A 23,458-nucleotide genomic window follows, 5' to 3' on the forward strand; every position below is an offset into this window, starting at 1 on the left:
TAAGCCCCCCCCAAGGTCCCCCTTGGCGCCGCCACTGGCCTCCTCTCTGTTAACATTGGCTTTATTAAGCAGAGGAAAACCGGTGTGCGCGCTCTGAGCTGATCTTACTTACGCAACAGCTTTTTGACGGTCTGCGGCGGGTTGGAGAGGCTCAGGACGAAATGAAAGCTGGCATTTTTTTTCCTATTCCATTTTTTGTCCCACTGGTTTCTGAAGGGATTACAGGACCAATCATCGAGAGTCTGCTGGCTCTCCGCTGCCTGCACCGGCAGCGGCGCACGAACTCAATGTGATGTGGAGAAAACGCTCAGAAACCGTGTTCGGTTTCCTTTTTATTTAACAGGGGAAGAAAAGTTGCTGTAAGTAATTACCTAAATCTGATTTAAATGGAAATGTTCAATCTTTTTCATCTGTCAACTGTGCGTTTAATTCGTATTATGCAGTTTTGTACCTATTTGTCAGGGAATTACAACGAATTATCAATAATTTGCAGTTTTAATTAAAGATTAAGTGATATTTACTGGTAATTACATGTATGTTCTTGATTGTTTTTTAATTATTGATTTCATACTTATTTAAATAAGAACTTTGCATACTTTGTGTTTCATATGACAAATCTGTATTGTTAATTTTGGTGGGGGTTCAGTTGCAGTCAGCAGTTGTTTATTCTCATTATGAAGGATTATCTTGTGCACTGCAAAGTAATCTGTGGATAAGGCAACGTGACTGAATGCACGTTACATATCTCCTCACCAGAAAGCTGGCAGGAGGAATGTGTGGAAAACTATGATTTTTGTTTTGTTTTTATCGTATCTTTAGGATCTACCTGGATTTTTCTGTGACTGACCAACCAATGGAGGAAGAAAAGGTTGTAGAAATTAGCCAAGGAAAATCTGGCCCAGTCATTTCTCCTTCGCCCGCCGGGTTCCCCATTAACTGGGAACTCATTACTGGCCCTGTACCTCAGCCAGTTTTACCAACATCATCTTTGGGCCCCTCGTTTCCGCCTCCTCAGAGTTCAGCCATGCACACGCTGCAGACCAAAGTGAAGCCACTCACACAGAGAAGGCCAAGAGGAAGAGAGAAAGACAGAGACAGAGTCGATTCAGAGGTTCCCATGAGCTGCCCGTTTGGTCAAATTTCATCTGAGGTTCTTCTCCAACAGAGGCCCCGAGGTAAGGGTCCGGTATCGCTGTGTGTACCTGCTTGGCAACCAGGTCCTACGAAGAACTTAAGCAGTAGTGAGGAAGAGGAGGAGGTGGAGGTGCAAGTGAAGTTAGAGATCCACAGCCCTCCAGCTGAAGTGCAAGTGGAACCGTTAGACTCAGAGAAATCACACGAAGACCACGCCGGTTTCCAGACAAGCCATCCTTGTGGTCTGAGGGCAGGGATCAGTCTGGAGAGTTTTCTTTCTGACAACTCTTGCAGCAGTAAGGATGACCTGTCCTCGCCTCCTTCACCTGCTCTTTATACTTCTGCGATTTCTTCTGTTTCTACAGCAACTTATGTCTCTTCGTCCTCCTCTTCCAGACACTGGGCACCACCAAAGGGTTTCTGGAGAGTAGCACGTCCAGAGATGTTGCTTCTCAATGGAGTTGGCCCTTACAGTGTACTCCCCGCATTACCTTTAAAGGACTATACCCAGATGCAAAAACTGGCAGAGCCTCAGAAGAAGAAGCCTTCAGAAGCAGGGTTTAGGAGAGATGAGAGGTATGTAATGGGTGACAACAGCAGATCCTCAAAGGGCAAGGACTCAGACATGGAGAAGTTTTACCACAATGGAGTTGAGCATAAGGAGACCGATCCAGTCAAAGAACAGTGTAGTTCAGATGAGTGGAACAGTACATCATCACCAAGTGGGGCGCTTTCTGTTGAAGAAAAACTGAAACTCAAGCAGAGGGCATACGCAAAGTTAAGGGAAAGACAACAAAAGAGTCAGGAGGAGAGAGAGCAGAGTGGAACAGAAAATGCCAGCAGTTATGGAGACAAGACATGCAGAGTGGACTCAAACAGTACGTATCCTGAGGGGGGAAATCCATCCATCCATCCATCCATCCATCCATCCATCCATCCATCCATCCATCCATCCAGTCAGCCAAAAAATTCAGTCATTCAGCCAGTCAAATAGTCTCAGTCAGCAATCCATCCATCCATCCATCCATCCATCCATCCATCCATCCATCCATCCATCCATCCATCCATCCATCCATCCATCCATCCATCCAGTCAGCCAAAAAATTCAGTCATTCAGCCAGTCAAATAGTCTCAGTCAGCAATCCATCCATCCATCCATCCATCCATCCATCCATCCATCCATCCATCCAGTCAGCCAAAAAATTCAGTCATTCAGCCAGCCAAATAGTCTGTCAGTCAGCAATCTATCATCCATCCATCCATCCATCCATCCATCCATCCATCCATCCATCCATCCATCCATCCATCCATCCATCCATCCATCCATCCAGCCATCCATCCAGCCATCCAGCCATCCAGCCATCCAGCACGAGGGGGCCCACTATAGAGACAAAATATAAAGCAATGGTAAAATACCCTTGGCTGTATGAGCATAAAATTGGAAACATAATGTGACCTTTTGACTTCTTAAAATAGGTCCAGGTTAGCCATCTTTGAACTTGTCCAAGGTCTGGGTCCCAAGAATGGCCCCTGTGAATTTCAAGACCCTGGCCGTAAAAGGGCTGGAGTTATGCTGAGCACAGACAGACAGGCCTGATGGCCATATTTTGGCATCGGGTAAAAAAAATAAAAAACGCACAAGGGTGGATACCAAGCTCATTTCTATGATATGCTCCATCTTGGGACAGGAATTGTCTTGATTTTGTGACTCATTGCTGTACTGACACCAAGATCCATAAGTGAAGTCAGTAACCGTCAGATCAATATATTGTATAAAACCCGCCATCTGATGGCTGTGGTAAATACTACAAAAATTCAAACCAGAGCTTCCATCAGGATGTTTGGCAGTGATTCAAGAACAAACTTAACACTTGCAGACCGCAACAGTGGCAAAACTACTTTCCACAAGTGAGATGGTCTTTAAAATATGACGTGTGCCTCCTCTCAGACAGAAGAAGGCTTAGAGAGCTGTTTGGGCTACAGTTCTCATTTAAACAAATAAAGAACTGAGATTTTTAGAAACTGTTCTTAACTTCATTCAAATCTCAAAAGAATGTCACATGTAATTGTACTTTGAAATAAAATGTGTAACCATAAATTATGTTAAAATTAAAAAACTCGACTGAAAAAAGAGCCAACTTAAAAAGTTGTTTCAATTGGATAGACAGATAGATGTCCTGTCACAGACACAGTTATTGATGGAACTGTCACCTTTGAACTTAGTGTTGTTGATCGCCAAAAGTTTTTTGTTGTTTTTTTTTTGTATTATTTCATGAAAGCACATTGCTTGTTTGAATTGTGTAACATCATTCGACGACTGTCCCAAGATGGGGGATCGAGGTAGTGGCATGCTGCTTCAATGAATGAATGAATGTCTACACTCATGATTTTTCATCTCTCTGCAGGACTCCCTTCCACGTAGATATGAAGGGCTCATTCTAAGCTTATGAAAACACAATGATGCCCAAATGAACAGATGGTTATTAAAGCTATATTTTATTTCTGCTGAAAAAACCCAACCTTAAATGCTACACACGGTGGTTTTAAGGGTTGATTCCGTTCAACATGAGACTAAATATCATGTGATTTTGATAAATGGGCTGCAGCATTATATCCTGCAGAGCTTGTCTGACAAACCTCCAGCTTTGATGTTAAAATTCCAGCTAATGCAGGAGCTTTGTACAATCATTTTTACACTGTGTGTGTGTGTAGGTGAAACAAAAAAGAGTTTAGTTCTTGTTCATATTTGTTTGATTCAGCGATTCACAGTAGATCGTTAATACTGCAAATGAGGGCTGATTTTGGTGCCTGATTTCCATCCTGATTTCAAAATTGAAGAAACTAGGCCCAGTTTTTTTTTAATTGTAGCCAAATTTGTATGTAATCACAGTTCTTACTATTACCTACTATTTCACATAACATTATGTAAATGACTATTGCCCATTACACCCAATTATACAGTAGTGTTCAGAATAATAGTAGTGCTATGTGACTAAAAAGATTAATCCAGGTTTTGAGTATATTTCTTATTGTTACATGGGAAACAAGGTACCAGTAGATTCAGTAGATTCTCACAAATCCAACAAGACCAAGCATTCATGATATGCACACTCTTAAGGCTATGAAATTGGGCTATTAGCAAAAAAAATTAGAAAAAGGGGTGTTCACAATAATAGTAGTGTGGCATTCAGTCAGTGAGTTTGTCAATTTTGTGGAACAAACAGGTGTGACTCATGTGTGCCCTATTTAAGGATGAAGCCAGCACCTGTTGAACATGCTTTTCTCTTTGAAAGCTTGAGGAAAATGGGACGTTCAAGACATTGTTCAGAAGAACAGCGTAGTTTGATTAAAAACTTGATTGGAGAGGGTAAAACTTATACGCAGGTGCAAAAAATTATAGGCTGTTCATCTACAATACAATGATCTCCAGTGCTTTAAAATGGAAAAAAAAAAAACAGAGACGTGGAAGAAAACGGAAAACAACCATCAAAATGGATAGAAGAATAACCAGAATGGCAAAGGCTCACCCATTGATCAGCTCCAGGATGATCAAAGACAGTCTGGAGTTACCTGTAAGTGCTGTGACAGAAGACGCCTGTGTGAAGCTAATTTATTTGCAAGAATCCCCCGCAAAGTCCCTGTGTTAAATAAAAGACATGTGCAGAAGAGGTTACAATTTGCCAAAGAACACATCAACTGGCCTAAAGAGAAATGGAGGAATATTTTGTGGACTGATGAGAGTAAAATTGTTCTTTTTGGGTCCAAGGGCCGCAGACAGTTTGTGAGACGACCCCCAAACTCTGAATTCAAGCCACAGTTCACAGTGAAGACAGTGAAGCATGGTGGTGCAAGCATCATGATATGGGCATGTTTCTCCTACTATGGTGTTAGGCCTATATATCGCATACCAGGTATCATGGATCGGTTTGGATATGTCAAAATACTTGAAGAGGTCATGTTGCCTTATGCTGAAGAGGACATGCCCTTGAAATAGGTGTTTCAACAAGACAATGACCCCAAGCACACTAGTAAACGAGCAAAATCTTGGTTCCAAACCAACAAAATTAATGCCTCGCAGATGTGAGGAAATCATGAAAAACTGTGGTTATACAACTAAATACTAGTTTGTTGGGAAAGTGTAGGTACACGGACCCACAACAGGGGGCGCAAATGAACAGACAATGGAGGAAGTCAAATAACAACACTTTACTGTTGTGAATGGGCACAACAAATACAACAGATTACAACAATAGACAAAAAGCCAAATCACAAAAGGTGTCGTGTGGGCAGGCTCGAAGATAGGAGACGTCTGTCCAAAGCAGAACCGGAACCGGAACCACACGATTTCCTCTGCCACCAGACCCCGGGAATACTGGAGCCGCCAAGTCCCGAACTCCCAGGTGGCCACTGCCTCCGCGTGTCGGACCTGGTACTGCTGGCGAGGAACAAAAAACAATTAAATGTGGGCACGTTTGCACCCAGCAATCCGCACGGCAGGAAAACTACCTCCACCTCTCGTTGGAAAAAAAAGTCTGCTATAACTCACAAAAGTCACAAAAGGTTACTGTCACGCAGTCACCTTCCAGGTAGAACGATATCTCGGCAAAGAGGTGGAGACATCGTCCTGCTGATCGGATGATTGGTAACAGCTGTTGCAGGTGATGCGTGACAGCTGTCACCCTGGCTGCTCCTGTGAGGCGGCTGCGCCCTCTGGTGCCTGGAGCCCGCACTCCAGACAGGGCGCCCTCTGGTGGTGGGCCAGCAGTACCTCCTCTTCAGCGGCCCACACAACAGTAAATACTAGTTTAGTGATTCACAGGATTGCTAAAAAAGCAGTTTGAACATAATAGTTTTGAGTTTGTAGCATCAACAGCAGATGCTACTATTATTGTGAACACCCCTTTTCTACTTTCTTTTACTAATAGCCCAATTTCATAGCCTTAAGAGTGTGCATATCATGAATGCTTGGTCTCGTTGGATTTGTGAGAATCTACTGGTACCTTGTTTCCCATGTAACAATAAGAAATATACTCAAAACCTGGATTAATCTTTTTAGTCACATAGCACTACTATTATTCTGAACACTACTGTATATAATTTTCAATATATATTGATTTATTCATTTATTTTTTGTGCCAGCACATGAAGGTGGCTTTTGCTCAGAGAATGGAAGGTCCCCATTATTGCACATTGTACCTGCATGTCCACTTTTACTTTTTACACAAAATGACCCCTATCTACACTAATGAAATCTGAGTCACTTTTTTCTTTGTTTGTTTGTTTTTTGGATAATGATTTATCGCAATGTCATGAATTTATGTGATTGCTCACAGTGCTCTATACAATGCTACTCTTATCACCGATTACATCTGATTTCAGGCTCCTCCTGGGCACCAAATCTGTATTTTTTCAACTCAGGCCATTCCTTATATTTTCGGGAAAGACAATATCCCCACAAAGCTTTAAATGTTTGTAATAATTAAGCGTTTTGACTGCTTGGTGGCTTTTCATATGGCTTCCCACTGGCCTTCTGCTGCTTTATGACTGACTGTTGTATAGAAATGCTGTATGTAACCTGGCAGACTCCCTGTGTTGGACAGATGTCAGATGAGCAGATGTGCATCAGGGTATTGCTATTATTAGCAGTCAGAGAAATGGGGGCAGTGTCCCTGCTTTTATATCTCCCTGTGTGCATGATGGATGCCTGCATGAACACAGAGTGACAGGAGTGCGCTGTCACACACTCTGGATCTGTAATATTGTATATTGTCTCTGCAGGGGTGGTGGCAAGAAAATGCAAATAAATGGTGTTATTTTTCACCACTTGCCATTTGGAAATCTGCCTGAGTGTTTTTTTTTTTTTCACAGACAGGATCCTGACGTATAGATCAGCCACATAACTTATGGACATGTCATATGTTATTACGAAGGATTATTTAAAAAAATCTTCACGAGTACAAAGGGCTAATTGCACTATAATAACATAATAATAATGATTTTATCAGGTGCAAATAAACAAGGGCACAACTTGATAACAGTAAACAGAAATCATTAAAATTTTTTTTTTTTTTACCTATCAAGTTTACCTGCGTTTATGTTTTGCTGGAAAACATTTGCAGTACATGCACTCTAAAAACTGTTACTTTGTTCTACTCAGTTTTTTTTTTTTTTTGTGAAACATTTTTACACTTTAAAATATTGAGTTAATTAAAAAGCTATGAAAACATTTTAATTTACTTTATAATCTTGGTGGGCAGCATGGTGACTTAGTGGTTAGCACTGTTGCCTCACAGCAGGAAGGTCATGGGTTCGATTCCCATGTGTGACCTTTCTGTGTGGAGTTTGTGCATTTGCGTGGGTTCCCTCCGGGTGCTCCGGCTTCCTCCCACATCCAAAGATGATTAAACATTAAATTGTCCACAGGTGTGCGTGTGTTTGTTTGTCTATATGTGGACTTGTGTCCTGTCCAGGGTGTACCCCACCTTGCGCTCTGTGACTGCTGGGATAGGCTCCTGCCCCCTGCAATCCTTAATTGGACTAAGCAGTTGAAGATGACTGTGTGTGTGTGATAATCTTGGTAAATCTAAGTAAAAATATTAAGTATATTAGCCCTTTCCAAATATTCTGAATGAAGTTTACCAAACAAATTAAGTATATTTCAAAAAATACAATTTATTAAGCAAATGCTAATGTATTTTAATGAAATAGAGTCAAATAATGAATGTAAAGTTAAGATAAAATGAACTGTTAAGATTTTAGGCATTTCATTTGGTACATCCAACTCAAACAATCAACTGAATGTGTTTCAGAGATTTTATTAAGTCAGTATAGCTGTTTCGTACGGTGATATATGCAAAGCCATTGAATTACTTTTTAGAGTGATGCCTCTCTGTTTTATGCTTGTTCCAGGTGCCCATGGTGCTTTTGACAAGTCAGAGTCAGCTGTGCTCTCTCAGGATTTAGAATCCCGTTTGAGGTGAGCAGTGGAATGATTCTTTGTGTGTTTGGCAGGGGTGCCAGCGTGCATGTCTCTTCATAAATCCCTGTCTTACAGCTTGTAAGAAGAGAAGCTGTAAGACGGGTGGATTATTTTCAGTGGGAAATGCAAGCATAAAGACACACAAGCAAATATCATAAGGTTTCTTTAATCATAAGATGAAGCTCTTGTCTTTCGTGCGTCATATATATTAAAACGGCTCTGCGGAACCTTTGATGCATTCTAATTCCATGCACCTGCATGATTGGAGTAGATTTTTAAAAATATAATGACAAAAATACACTCAGTATCACTCACGTTGATATTCACTCATGTTGACAAGAAGCCTGGTCTTTAAACATCCAAATAAATACAACTAGACAGAGCATGCAGAGTGTGCACATCTCTGCATGATTATTACTTAGCGCACTGTGAGGAATGTGACTTTTATCCTCATCCAAACTTTGCAACATCATAAATGTGGAAGTGGAACACTACAGAAGGAGACAAGCGTAATCCAAGATTGCTGATGTCCGCCAAGGGTTGACGAGGACTCGAAATAAAACATATGTGATTCACATCATGACCTGGACTTTACCTTAATCCCTTAGCTGCTCCCCGTGTGTAGCGAGAATCTTGTATGGCAGCACCCTCACATGGGGGTGAATGTGAGGCATTATTATAAAGCGCTTTGAGTGTCTGATGCACATGGAAAAGCACTATATACGTAAATGCAGTCCATTTGTCCAGATTCCACAACACAATGCAATCATTGCATACTGATCCAGAATGGTCCGACTGATATTTAATTTACAAGCAGAAACAAAATAGTGTCTTCCCGATGTTGGTTTTACATTGTGATGTTGTATCTGTGAAGTAGTTTTGAAGTAATCCTTAAGAGTCTACAAAGTGCATTCCTGATCCAGAATCTGGATCCAGTGTGTGGTAAAAATTTGGTAAAAATCTGTTAAGTAGTTTTGATGTAATTCCCAAAATCCATCAAAGTGAAGCGTACAAATTGAAATCCTGATCCAGAATCCAGATCTGGACCAGCTCCAAAATTCAGTGGAGTTTTCCATGACCTAGTATCTATCTGTGGTGCAAATTTGGAGAAAATCTGTTAAGTAGTTTTGACATAATCCCCAAAATCTGTCAAAGTGAAGTGCACAAATTGAAATCCTGATCCAGATCCAGAACTGGATCACCTCCAAAAGTCAGTGGATTCTTCCATGACCTAATATCTATCCATGGTGCAAATTTGGTTAAAATCTGTTAAGTAGTTTTGATGTAATCCCCAAAATCTGTCAAAGTGAAGTGCACAAATTGAAATCCTGATCCAGAATCCATATCTGGATCACCTACAAAATTCAGTGGAGTCTTCCATGGCCTAATATCTATCTGTGGTGCAAATTTGGTGAAAATCTGTTGAGTAGTTTTGATGTAATCCCAAAATCTGTCAAAGTGAAATGCACATATTGAAATCCTGATCCAGAATCCAGATCTGGACCACCTCCAAAATTCAGCAAAGCCTTCCATGGCCTAATATCTATCTGTGGTTCAAATTTGGTGAAAATCTGTTAAGTAGTTTTGATGTAATTCCCAAAATCCATCAAAGTGAAGCGTACAAATTGAAATCCTGATCCAGAATCCAGATCTGGACCAGCTCCAAAATTCAGTGGAGTTTTCCATGACCTAGTATCTATCTGTGGTGCAAATTTGGAGAAAATCTGTTAAGTAGTTTTGACATAATCCCCAAAATCTGTCAAAGTGAAGTGCACAAATTGAAATCCTGATCCAGATCCAGAACTGGATCACCTCCAAAAGTCAGTGGATTCTTCCATGACCTAATATCTATCCATGGTGCAAATTTGGTTAAAATCTGTTAAGTAGTTTTGATGTAATCCCCAAAATCTGTCAAAGTTAAGTGCACAAATTGAAATCCTGATCCAGAATCCATATCTGGATCACCTACAAAATTCAGTGGAGTCTTCCATGGCCTAATATCTATCTGTGGTTCAAATTTGGTGAAAATCTGTTAAGTAGTTTTGACGTAATCCCCAAAATCCATCAAAGTGAAGCGTGCAAATTGAAATCCTGATCCAGAATCCATATCTGGATCACCTCCAAAAGTCAGTGGAGTCTTCTATGGCCTAATATATACCTGTGGTGCAAATGTGGTGAAAATCTGTGAAGTATTTTTGACGTAATCCCCAAAATCCATCAAAGTGAAGCGTACAAATTGAAACCCTGATCCAGAATCCGGATCCAGATCACCTCCAAAATTCACTGGAGTCTTCCATGGCCTAATATCTATCTGTGATGAAAATACCACTTTATGTCTTGGTGGCTTCCCTCACCAGTCTCCAGAGAGATTTACCATGCGGTACCATGATGGTTTCTTCAGGACAGATGTAAAGGCACATTCACTGCATTGGAAATGTTCATCTCCCCCTGTAAAAGCAAAGCTATATATAAAATTGAGTTTGCCCAATTATTTGTGGACTCTCAAAACAGATGAACTGTCTATAAAAATGGCTTTAATTCCTAAATGTTTAATCCAATATTTTTGTTAAACCCACTGAATTAAAACTAAAATCAACACTACAAACAACTTTGTGTCTTGGTGGCTTCCCTCACTAGTATCCTTCTTGCATGGGCATTCCATTTTTGAGAACTGCCTACTTCAGTACCATACTGGGTAGATTTCTTGTAGAGCAAGTACAGTAGCTGAGCAGATAAGGAGCTGGGCTGCCAATATGTCGACGTGTGTTTGAATCCCACTCATACTACCCGTCTGTATTCTTGGACAAGACACTTAATCTATATCCACCCAGCTGTACATAGGTACCAGTCGTGTCTTGGGAAGTAACCTGCGATGGACTGGCACCCCATCCATCTGTTCTGCTTGATATTATGTAATCTGGACATAAGCACTGGCACCAACGGGGTCTAAGGGCCTATACAGGATGTAAATAAAGTCCATGACACATTCAGTATCTTCGTAGTGTCCATTATCCATCACCTGACTTTTCTCAAGAAAGCTGTCTATAAAAAGTCATGATTTGTATTAAAAACATCCATTTTATTGAGTTTGCCCAATTATTTATGGGTTCTGACAAATGGAAGGACTGTGGATAAAAATGGGTGTAATGACAAAACTTCCATGCAATATTTTCATGAATTGTCTTCAGTTAAAACTAATTCTACATTACAAACACATCTTAATTGTTTTACTTCAACTCCATGAATTACATTCACCATTGCTGGTGGTTACCTATTTTTTTTTTTTCAGAGATTATTTTTTCTTGCTGTCATTAACTGGAATCAAACAGCTATAGCTAGCTATAGGTGGAGGTGATGATCTAGTGGTTAAGCATTGGACTTGAGACCAGAAGATCCTCGGTTCAAATCCCAGCCTGACCAGAAAATCACTAAGGGCCCTTGAGCAAGGTCCTTAATCCCCTAGTTGCTCCCGGTGTGTAGTTAGCACCTTGTATGGCAGCACCCTGACATTGGGGTGAATGTGAGGCATTATTGTAAAGCGCTTTGAGCGTCTGATGCAGATGGAATGCAGATGGAAAAGCACTATATAAATGCAGTCCATTTACCATTTTTCGCTAAAAAAAAAACTATTGCTAACTCTACCCACTTCTTTCAATTTAGAGAAAACCAACTGGCATGTATCACAATTTACTTTTCTGTTGACATGCAGGGCAGAGTGAATCATGCTCAGTCCATTGCAAGGATAATCCACACGGCTGATGTATCATGCTATCTTTATCACTGGGCCAGGGGATAAAGAAAAGTACAGATGATGAAGCACAATGCAGAGCAGCTTAGTGGCTGGGGTGCAGCAATGGTGGGGCACATGATGTTCACACCGCAGTGCCACACCCAGTCCATCGGGCTCTTTTATTACATAAAACAGCTTAGATGCACGGTGGTTTAGTGGTTAGCACTGTTGCCAGCAAGTTCTTCCTGTGTTTGTATAGGGTCCCACATCCAAAAGACATGCAGGTTAGGTGGATTGGAAACTTTAAAGTGTACATACAGGAGTGAATGTGTGTGTCTGTGTGGGGCCATGTGACAGACTGGCGTCCTGTCCAGGGTGCACTTCACCTCACGCCCTATGACTGCTGGGATAGGCTCCCCTAATTGGAGTAAGTAGTGGAAGGTGTGTGTGTGCGAGCTTAGGAGGGTGCAGTTTGATTTGCTTGATGTTAACATGTACATGTCTTCTTGGTAATAAGCTTTACACTGCAGAATGCACATCATCTAACGTTGACAATAATCGACCCCCTTCTGATCATACTGCTATGTTCTCGTTACGCAACTGCCAATCTGAATTTACATCTTTCTTTCTCTCTCTGTCTGTCTCTCTCTCTCTCTCTCTCTGTTAAGCCTTAGCGCACAGCTCGGGATCACCGATGAGCTTCCCCTGAGCCCAAGGCACGAGGAAGCCAAACGCCTTCTCGAGCGAGCGCGGCTCAAGGCGCGTTCCAATCATAGCAAAGGCAGTCGCCCCTGCAGACGAGCCCATTCTGATCAGAGATGCACAGAGTAAGAATGCGATCCATTCATCATGATTTGAAGTTGTGCAGGCTGATGCCTTTGTGCACTTAAGTGCATTGTATATCTTGCTGAAAGTGCATAATAAGTGTTAGTACTTTGTGGCAGAAAGATGTAAAAAGTATACTAAAGTATAAGTTTTAGTATTAAAGTATAAATGTAAGTCTTAGTATTAATGTACTTAGAGTTAGACTTTTGTTTATACTTTTCAGTATAAGCCAAGTATACTTTACTATACTATTCTTAAGTATATAAAATATAGTTTAGAAAAAGTCACCTTCAAGTATACTTCCTCAATTTTAGTAAAAAATATGTATACTCATAGTACACTTGAATAAACTTCTTTTTGCTAAGGGCATGTGTATCCTTCATTTCCACAAATGCAAAATGTTGCACAATTGAAACAACAATCTTTCAAGCATGAGCTTGAGTTGTAATGATGCACAGTGTGTAATGTTGATGTGTGATTTAATTTGATTTTATCTTATTAATTATGTTTAATCAATTATGGCATATAAGCTGGTGTATTTATATCATCCCCTATTGTGCAACAAACAAGTAAATATAAGGCGATGGCTTATATTTGGCTGATGGTTGTTACCTAAAAGTTAGCTTCAGTAACCACTAACTAAAACGTTAACTGTGATAACACTAAACTGATAAACCACAACACTTTTAGCTAAAGCTAACACTAACTGCTAACTGAATTTAGCATTAGCTTTTTTTTTTTTTTAAACACTGAAAAACAAACCCAAAGAGATGAAATTTTCTAATGGGTTAAAGCTTAAACATGGTGGTTCCCAAAAAGGCTGAATGTATTGATCAGGATATGTCATTCAATGCGCATATTAAACAAATATGTAGGACTGCTTTTTTGCATTTGCGCAATATCTCTAAAATTAGAAAGGTCTTGTCTCAGAGTGATGCTGAAAAACTAATTCATGCATTTATTTCCTCTAGGCTGGACTACTGTAATTCATTATTATCAGGTTGTCCTGAAAGTTCCCTGAAAAGCCTTCAGTTAATTCAAAATACTGCAGCTAGAGTACTGACGGGGACTAGAAGGAGAGAGCATATCTCACCCATATTGGCCTCTCTTCATTGGCTTCCTGTTAATTCTAGAATAGAATTTAAAATTCTTCTTCTTACTTATAAGGTTTTGAATAATCAGGTCCCATCTTATCTTATGGACCTCATAGTAACATATCACCCCAATAGAGCGCTTCGTTCTCAGACTGCAGGCTTACTTGTAGTTCCTAGGGTTTGTAAGAGTAGAATGGGAGGCAGAGCCTTCAGCTTTCAGGCTCCTCTCCTCTGGAACCAGCTCCCAATTCGGATCAGGGAAACAGACACCCTCTCTACTTTTAAGATTAGGCTTAAAACTTTCCTTTTTGCTAAAGCTTATAGTTAGGGCTGGATCAGGTGACCCTGAACCATCCCTTAGTTATGCTGCTATAGACTTAGACTGCTGGGGGGTTCCCATGATGCACTGAGTGTTTCTTTCTCTTTTTGCTCTGTATGCACCACTCTGCATTTAATCATTAGTGATTGATCTCTGCTCCCCTCCACAGCATGTCTTTTTCCTGGTTCTCTCCCTCAGCCCCAACCAGTCCCAGCAGAGGACTGCCCCTCCCTGAGCCTGGTTCTGCTGGAGGTTTCTTCCTGTTAAAAGGGAGTTTTTCCTTCCCACTGTCGCCAAGTGCTTGCTCACAGGGGGTCGTTTTGACCGTTGGGGTTTTTCCGTAATTATTGTATGGCCTTGCCTTACAATATAAAGCGCCTTGGGGCAACTGTTTGTTGTGATTTGGCGCTATATAAAAAAATTGATTGATTGATTGATTGATTTTCACACACAACCATCTCTAGGATTTATAGAGGTTGTGTGAACAAAAATACCTTCTTGATGTCAGAGGTCAGAAGTGAATGGGCAGACTGGTTGAATGGGCCACTGCTTGATGCTGTCAGGTCAATATGGACCAACATCTCTGAGGAATGCTTCAGATGCATTGTTTAATCTATGCCATGAAGAATTAAAGTAGTTCTGACAGCAAAAGGAGATTCAACCTGGTACTAGCAAGGTGTACCTAATAAAGTGGCCAGTGAGTGTAGTTTATTCACAGTACAGGCAGTATTAAATGAATAAGAAATGTTTAAAAATAAAAACATACATGAAAAGTAATTATAATAATCAAATGAATGCTTTTACTGTGGCTTGACATCCTGCTCCTCCATTTCCTCGTGGTGGTTCTTGGTGCCTTTGCACGATGTGGCAATTTTGTTCATTGTATAAGCTCCAAAAGGAACAACCATTTATAATTCTAGCATTTACAACTGTTTGTAGCAGTTAAACTTTATTTGAAGCTAATTGATCTGCTAATGGCTTAGTTATCGGAAAAGTTAATCCAGTAACAAAAAAGTTAGCTTCACTAATTAGCTGCTAGCTGATTTGCTACAATGTGCCCAACAGACAGACTGCATTTTTTTTTCACCTAACATCTATTCTGGAAATGATTACAAAAGGGTCATGCCTTTTAGGGAGAAATGACGTTTTAACTGTCATATTAAATTGTATTTGCCTTGATGCTTCACTTATAATTTGATGGCAAAAGGAGGTTCAACCTGGCAAGGTGTACCTAATAAAGTGACCAGTGAGTGTAGTTTATTCCCAGTACAGGCAGTATTAAATGAATAAGAAATGTTAAAAATAAAAACATACATGAAAAGTAATTATAATAATAAAATGAATGCTTTTACTGTGGCTTGACATCCTGCTCCTCCATTTCCTCAGGGTGGTTCTTGGTGCCTTTGCACGATGTGGCGATTTTGTTTATTGTATAAGCTCCAAAAGGAACAACCATTTATAATTCTAACATTTATAACTGTTTGTAGCAGTTAAACTTTATTTGAAGTTAATTGATCTGCTAATGGCTTAGTTAGCTGAAAAGTTAATCCAGTAACAAAAAAGTTAGCTTCACTAATTAGCTGCTAGCTGATTTGCTACAATGTGCCCAACAGACAGACTATGCATTTTTTTTCACCTAACATCTATTCTAGAAATGATTACAAAAGGGTCATGCCTTTTAGGGAGAAATGACGTTTTAACTGTCATATTAAATTGTATTTGCCTTGATGCTTCACTTATAATTTGGTTCTTACATGTGGGCAACTTTCTTCCAACAGGAAGCAGGAAGCTGATCCTTCAGATCCAACTCTAGTGCAAAAAACTGTTCAAACTAAAGAAGCAGCTCAAACTGGATCCGGTCCTCTTCTCATCCCCACCCAGAGAGACACCTCCCCTGGTGAGGAGGGAGGTCGATCTAGATGGTTTGGTTGTTCACCCACGCGTGTACGCTTTGAGGACGAATCAGAGAAAGAAGCAGAGACTCGCTACTTGGACAGAGTGAGACAGCGTAGCAGGCCTGGAAATCCAAAGTCCAAAATGAAGGAAAGTAATACAGATTCTAACAGTAGTGGTTCAGAGAAGAGTAGAAGCCACAAAAGTGTCTCCACGCCTCTTTCTCAGAAGCAGGAGGACAGTGGCGTTAACAGCAAATCCACAACAGTGATTAAAGAGATAATAGTGCTAGTGAAGAAATGTGAGACGTGTGGCTCCATAGTCAGGGAACCTCAACCGGTGACATCACTATCTGAGCCACAGAGTGCTGAGCCGCAACAATCTAGCAACCCTGATGACCAACGGGGGAAAGTGGCTCCTCGCTGTGGGCCTTCGAATAAACCCGAAGTGAGTACTCGTCCTAAAGCTCCTTTAACTGTAACTTTTGCAGGAGCATATGTGCTTGGAAAAGACAAGGAGTGCAGTACAGGATGGAAAACATCAGGATTTGGGAAACTTAGGAGAAGGAGCAGGAAAGGGGAGAGCCGGCTAGAGTCTGGACATGGCCCTTATGGACCATCATGGGCGCAGCGACGTAACTCTAATCCCAGGAATAGGGTCAATTTGAGCAGAACTGTTTCCTTTGCACCTGGTAGCCCCATCTCCTTAGAACCCAGTTTGCTCATGGCATCTGGTGGGCTAAAGGAGTCGCCCACCCCATCTTTGCCGATAAAGTCAGCGCTGAAATCAAGCTTAAGGAATCGCACTGCAGCAGCTCAGCCATCTGTTCAGTACCAAACAACTTCAAATCAAGGAAGTGACATTGGATTTCAGCATTCAGCACTGCTAGATGTTCCAGAATCAAGACGGGAGTCCCCAGTGTCTTCGGCCCAAGGCACCCCTACAACATCCAACCCCGCAACGTGTATCAGGCCATCCACTCTGAGGTACTCTCCAGCCCGACTGACCCCAGATCTGCCAGCTGTTGAACTTTGGGACGGAACTCCTGATGGAGTGGGTGAGTAACCTTTGTGGCTGAGTAAACAAATAACTTGTTCTAGAGAATGTCACAACCTTCCCTGCTGTTTGTTATTCCAGAACATGAGAAAAGAACTATACGTTTTTACAGAAATTAGGATACGAAGGAAATCTGTTCAGTTCAGTTTATTTATACAGCATCAAATCATAACATAAGATGCCCCAAGGCACTAAATCAAATCAAATCAATTTTATTTATATAGTGCCAAATCACAACAAACAGTTGCCCCAAGGCGCTTTATATTGTAAGGCAAAAGCCATACAATAATTACAGACAAACCCCAACGGTCAAAACAACCCCCTGTGAGCAAGCACTTGGCGACAGTGGGAAGGAAAAACTCCCTTTTAACAGGAAGAAACCTCCAGCAGAACCAGGCTTAGGGAGGGGCAGTCTTCTGCTGGGACTGGCTGGGGCTGAGGGAGAGAATCAGGAAAAAGACATGCAGTGGAAGAGAGCAGAGATCAATGATTAAATGCAGAGTGGTGCATACAGAGCAAAAAGAGAAAGAAACACTCAGTGCATCATGGGAACCCCCCAGCAGTCTAAGTCTATAGCAGCATAACTAAGGGATGGTTCAGGGTCACCTGATCCAGCCCTAACTATAAGCTTTAGCAAAAAGGAAAGTTTTAAGCATAATCTTAAAAGTAGAGAGGGTGTCTGTCTCCCTGATCCGAATTGGGAGCTGGTTCCACAGGAGAGGAGCCTGAAAGTTGAAGGCTCTGCCTCCCATTCTACAACCCCTGGCAAAAATTATGGAATCACCGGCCTCAGAGGATGTTCATTCAGTTGTTTAATTTTGTGGAAAAACAGCAGATCACAGACATGACACAAAACTAAAGTCATTTCAAATGGAAACTTTCTGGCTTTAAGAAACACTATAAGAAATCAAGAAAAAAAGATTGTGGCAGTCAGTAACGGTTACTTTTTTAGACCAAGCAGAGGAAAAAAATATGGAATCACTCAATTCTGAGGAAAAAATTATGGAATCACCCTGTAAATTTTCATCCCCAAAATTAACACCTGCATCAAATCAGATCTGCTCATTGACATTGACCCTATGCCATGACATTGACCCTATGTGTCTTTTTGCAAGGAATGTTTTTGCAGTTTTTGCTCTATGGCAAGATGCATTATCATCTTGAAAAATGATTTAATCATCCCCAAACATCCTTTCAATTGTCCAAAATATCAACATAAACTTGTGCATTTATTGATGATGTAATGACAGCCATCTCCCCAGTGCCTTTACCTGACATGCAGCCCCATATCATCAATGACTGTGGAAATTTACATGTTCTCTTCAGGCAGTCATCTTTATAAATCTCATTGGAAAGGCACCAAACAAAAGTTCCAGCATCATTACCTTGCCCAATGCAGATTCGAGATTCATCACTGAATATGACTTTCATCCAGTCATCCACAGTCCACAATTGCTTTTCCTTAGCCCATTGTAACCTTGTTTTTTTCTGTTTAGGTGTTAATGATGCCTTTCGTTTAGCTTTTCTGTATGTAAATCCCATTTCGTTTAGGCCGTTTCTTACAGTTCGGTCACAGACGTTGACTCCAGTTTCCTCCCATTCGTTCCTCATTTGTTTTGTTGTACATTTTTCAATTTTTGAGACATATTGCTTTAAGTATTCTGTCTTGACGCTTTGTCTTCCTTGGTCTACCAGTATGTTTGCCTTTAACAACCTTCCCATGTTGTTTGTATTTGGTCCAGAGTTTAGACACAGCTGACTGTGAACAACCAACATCTTTTGCAACATTGCGTGATGATTTACTCTCTTTTAAGAGTTTGATAATCCTCTCCTTTGTTTCAATTGACATCTCTCGTGTTGGAGCCATGATTCATGTCAGTCCACTTGGTGCAACAGCTCTCCAAGGTGTGTTCACTCCTTTTTAGATGCAGACTAACGAGCAGATCTGATATGATGCACGTGTTAGTTTTGGGGATGAAAATTTACAGGGTGATTCCATAATTTTTTCCTCAGAATTGAGTGATTCCATATTTTTTTCCTCTCCTTGGTCTAAAAAAGTAACCGTTACTGACTGCCACAATCTTTTTTTCTTGATTTCTTATAGTGTTTCTTAAAGCCAGAAAGTTGCCATTTGAAATGACTTTAGTTTTGTGTCATGTCTGTGATCTGCTTTTTTTTCTACAAAATTAAACAACTGAATGAACATCCTCGGAGGCCGGTGATTCCATAATTTTTGCCAGGGGTTGTACTCTTACAAACCCTAGGAACTACAAGTAAGCCTGCAGTCTGAGAGCGAAGCGCTCTATTGGGGTGATATGGTACTATGAGGTCCCTAAGATAAGATGGGACCTGATTATTCAAAACCTTATAAGTAAGAAGAAGAATTTTACACACAAGTAAGATTTCAACCTGAGCAAGCATATTGGCAGCAGCGGTATGGAGAAACTCCATGAAATTTTTTTTTTTTCATTATAGAAAGAAACCTCAAGCAGACCAGACTCAGTGGGTGGCCATCAATGCACATACTGTTTGACTTCAGCTATCCCAATGACAGATGGCTTAAAAGACAAACAAAAGAGGTGAAGAGCAGTATCCCATCAGATCTCAGAAGCTAAGCAGTGCAGGATCTGGTTAGTACGTGGATGGGAGACCTCTTTGGAACACCATCTCCAGGTAAAACTGGAGTTGTGTCAGGAAGGGCATCCGGCGTAAAAACCTGTGCCAAATACGGGAGCAGCCGAATGGACAGCAATAATCAATGATTCAACTAGCCACAGTTCTGATGTCCCGGATCACAAACAGCTACCAGGATCAGTGGCGGTTCTACACTGAATTAGTCCTTGGGCAAGACCCTCTCCGAGCGCCCCCCCCCCCCCAAAAAAAAAAAAAATTGCACAAACAGCCATTTTTTGTTATAACAATAAGGTGCACAATCTTCTACCACCTCCAACACTCCCAAAACACAATGAGGCAATTCTGCACAAAACAGTGTAAGTTATCAGTATGTAAATAAATATACATTATACTAGCATGTTGCCCATGGGGATCCATGGGCTCTAGATTTGGTGGCTGACATTTTTCAAGGGTGGCAATAAATTGTACAAAGTTTCTATAATGAGTTGGAATAGCATGTGAGTCCAGAATGTTTTTAGAACCTTAGACCTCAACATTTTTTAGAAAAACTCTGTCCTTTTATTTCCTGCTAATTATGTAATTTTTTAAATGTTAATTTACTGTCTTAATGTATTTATAAATTGTTTAGGTTCTTGTTATCATATACACATTATTATTTATTTATTTTTTATTGCTGCAGAGGTGGTGGCCAAGTGGTTAGTGCACCGTGGAGTTGCGTCAGGAAGGGTATCTAGTGTAAAATGTGCCAATCAGCATACAGACCCACCGTGGATCTTCTGTGGCGACCCCTAATGAAAACAAGGGAGCAGCTGAAAGGACTTACTGTTATTATCATTTTATTTTATTATTACTTCTATTTTGTCATTTGATTTTTAAATGGACCACAATGGAAACAAGTGTTTTCACTTTCTTGTGTCATCCATGTATTTTTAACATATTTACAATTATATTATGCACTTACATTGAACTTACTAAATAAAATCATGCATGCACGCACGCACGGTTGCATACTTTTAATATATAGATGATTTACCGCCCCCTGCTGGAATGGCGTGTGAGTCCAGAATGTAATTATCACATTGTGCAATGTTGTTAGATAATATCCATAGTTTCTCCAAAAATATTAGTCCTATCAATGTAATGTAATAAGCATACCAAACAGCAAATGTCAGCTCTCCACAGTTTGTCCATGATCAAAGTTTTACACACACACACACACACACAGAGAGAGAGAGAGAGAGAGAGAGCGAGAGAGAGAGAGAGAGAGAGAGAGAGAGAGAGAGAGAGAGAGGAGAGAGAGAGAGAGCGCTTTTGTCTTTTCTGCATTCTGCTGCAAGCAGGTGCTTTTAATTTTTACACACTCACAAGCAGAGATGGTGGCAGAAGACATCAAAAGCAATACACTTTTCACTCAAGGTAACCAACCTGACACAACTGAACTGACTAAGCCAATTGAACTACAAAACACAATAAATCAATAACACTAACAACACTGTTAAACTAACATGATCCATAATAATAACATTTAAACCCCCAAAACCCCAAACTCCCATAGTGCACTGCAGCACAATGTTGTTAGCTCATATCGCTAATTTCTGCAAAAATGTACTCCTGTCAACTTTCTGTTTTCACAGCGTTCATCCTTGACCCAAAATGCATAAGCATACCAAACAGCAAATGTCAGCTCTTCCCAGTATCTCCGTGATCGAAGCCATACACACATGCACACATGCATGCACACAGAGGCCCCTTGACTATTACACATGCACGCACACACGCATGCACACAGAGGCCCCTTGACTATTATAATATAGATACTTAAAAGTGGCAAATATATACAATCTCTATCATCATTCATATGGGAAAAAAGCTATGTATTTTCAATAAAAATGACGTTGAGGCAGGTTTAACAAGCATCATAGCAAGAAGGCTAACACACGTAAGAGTTATACCACCAGTTAACATTAGCCCTTCATTCATGACATGGATACCGTAATTATATTATCCTTTGCTTATTTCTCCCGTTGTTCTTTTCATTTTTTTCTAAATTGGGCACCTGATGGCTTTGACTTTTTTTCTGTCCATCTCTATGTTTATTTGGCACTCGACAATCAACAGAATTATAGGCCTGTATTTCCAATATTATGAATGAGATGTGTGTTATTTGGAATAAGGTCAAGGTGTAACTGTCTTTAGCCCGCTAATTCCACCCCCCTCCCTGTACAAACAGGACACCCAAGTCTCTTCTGTCTCGTGGAACCCCAGCCGTCTTTATTCAATACCCGGAAGTTCATACAACATCCGTCGAACAGCATTGTGGGAACAGTAGTCTCCCGCTACACCTCCTCCTTTTAGCTAAAGACATCTCTAAGAAAACAACTCAAAATGGCTCGCCAAAAACATAACTGAGGAGCATCTTTCATTGTAAACATTTTAAATACTTTTTTCCGTACAGCTACTTGTAACATAGAACACAATTGCATTTCTGGTAAACGTTCTCTTTTACAGCCTAACAAACATTTCTATAAGCCTGTATGCATACCATTAGCAGATTTACATATCCAACCTTTGTGGAGGTCTCACAACTCTTCCAGATCTGGTAACCGTCCCAGTTGGTCTGAGGTGGCTCCTATTTCTCCTCAGAAAACCCCTGTCAGTTTCTACCTCATAAGATCTGGGAGCATTGGCAGGTCTAACTACTGCTCCAGTGATTCCTTCCGTAGTTATCCACACTTTCTGTCCTGTCTCCAATTCTGGGAGCGGTCTGGCACGATGTCTCCGGTTATATTGCCATGCCTGCGCACCCCTCCCCTCCTCATCCTTCGTCTGAAAAGCCTGCAGGTCGGGCCACTTGGCCATCAACTTGGCTGCGGACTGTGGAAGGGAGCTGCGCAGGTGTCTCCCCATGAGCAACTGTGCCGGTGAGAACCCGTGTTCCAGTGGGGTGGATCTGTAGACAAGCAGCGCGCTGCTGAAGTCACAGTCCTTTCTCCACAGATCTTTGATGGTACGAACAGCACGCTCTGCCTCCCCATTAGCTTAGGGGTATCTAGGGCTGCTCGTGATATGTGTGAACTGGTACTTCTTAGCAAACTGTCTGAACTGGTCTGAAGAAAACTGTGGCCCGTTATCTGACACCACAGTCTCTGCAACTCCGTGTCTTGCAAAGACCTCTTTCACTGCCTTAATAGTGACCTCTGCCGTTGTGTGCTTCAGTTCAGCTATCTCAATGTACCGAGAAAAGAAGTCAATAATCAGCAAATATTGTTTCTGTGACCACTCAAAAAGATCCATGCCAACTTTCTGCCACGGGCGGTCGGGAACAGGAGTTGGTAACATGGGTTCACGATTCTGTACCCTGTGCTTTTGACATATTTCACACCTGTCTACCATCTGTTGTATTTGAGTTGAGATGCCCGGCCACCACACAGCCTCTTTAGCTCTAGCCCTACACTTTGAAATGCCCTGGTGGCCTTCATGGAGACATGCCAAAACCTCTGCTCGCAGAGGAGGTGGTATCACCAGTCTCTCTGCTTTCATGAGAAGATCCTGTGCTACATTTAAGTCCATTCTGTATTTCCAGTAATCCCTTAACTCTGGATCTAGTTTACACTTTTCTGGCCATCCTAACAAACAGTGATTTACCACCTTTTTGCACAGTTCATCTTTACCTTGTGCTAGTTTAATGTCCTCCAGCCTTTTGTCTGTGGCTGGAAGCTGGGATACAACACAGTCCACAAAGACGTCCACTTCCTTTTCCAGCTGAAGGTCTCCTGGAGAAGGCGGGCCCTCCA

At 41.0% G+C, this 23,458-nt stretch overlaps 1 protein-coding gene across 1 annotated transcript in view; it reads left to right on the top strand.

The window, feature by feature from the left end:
• The first annotated feature begins 825 nt into the window (after nucleotides 1–825).
• si:ch211-13f8.1 overlaps nucleotides 826–23,458 on the top strand; it is a 40,244-nt gene continuing 17,611 nt past the window's right edge. The window contains exons 1-4 of the mRNA XM_034183704.1: nucleotides 826–2,012; nucleotides 8,044–8,110; nucleotides 12,512–12,670; nucleotides 15,860–17,031. Coding sequence (XP_034039595.1) covers nucleotides 854–2,012; nucleotides 8,044–8,110; nucleotides 12,512–12,670; nucleotides 15,860–17,031 — 2,557 coding nt within the window. The 5' untranslated portion in view covers nucleotides 826–853. The remainder of the gene's footprint in view (nucleotides 2,013–8,043; nucleotides 8,111–12,511; nucleotides 12,671–15,859; nucleotides 17,032–23,458) is intronic.

This window comes from Thalassophryne amazonica, chromosome 12 (genome assembly GCF_902500255.1).
Source record: "Thalassophryne amazonica chromosome 12, fThaAma1.1, whole genome shotgun sequence".
In the NCBI taxonomy this organism is placed as follows: Eukaryota; Metazoa; Chordata; class Actinopteri; order Batrachoidiformes; family Batrachoididae; genus Thalassophryne; species Thalassophryne amazonica.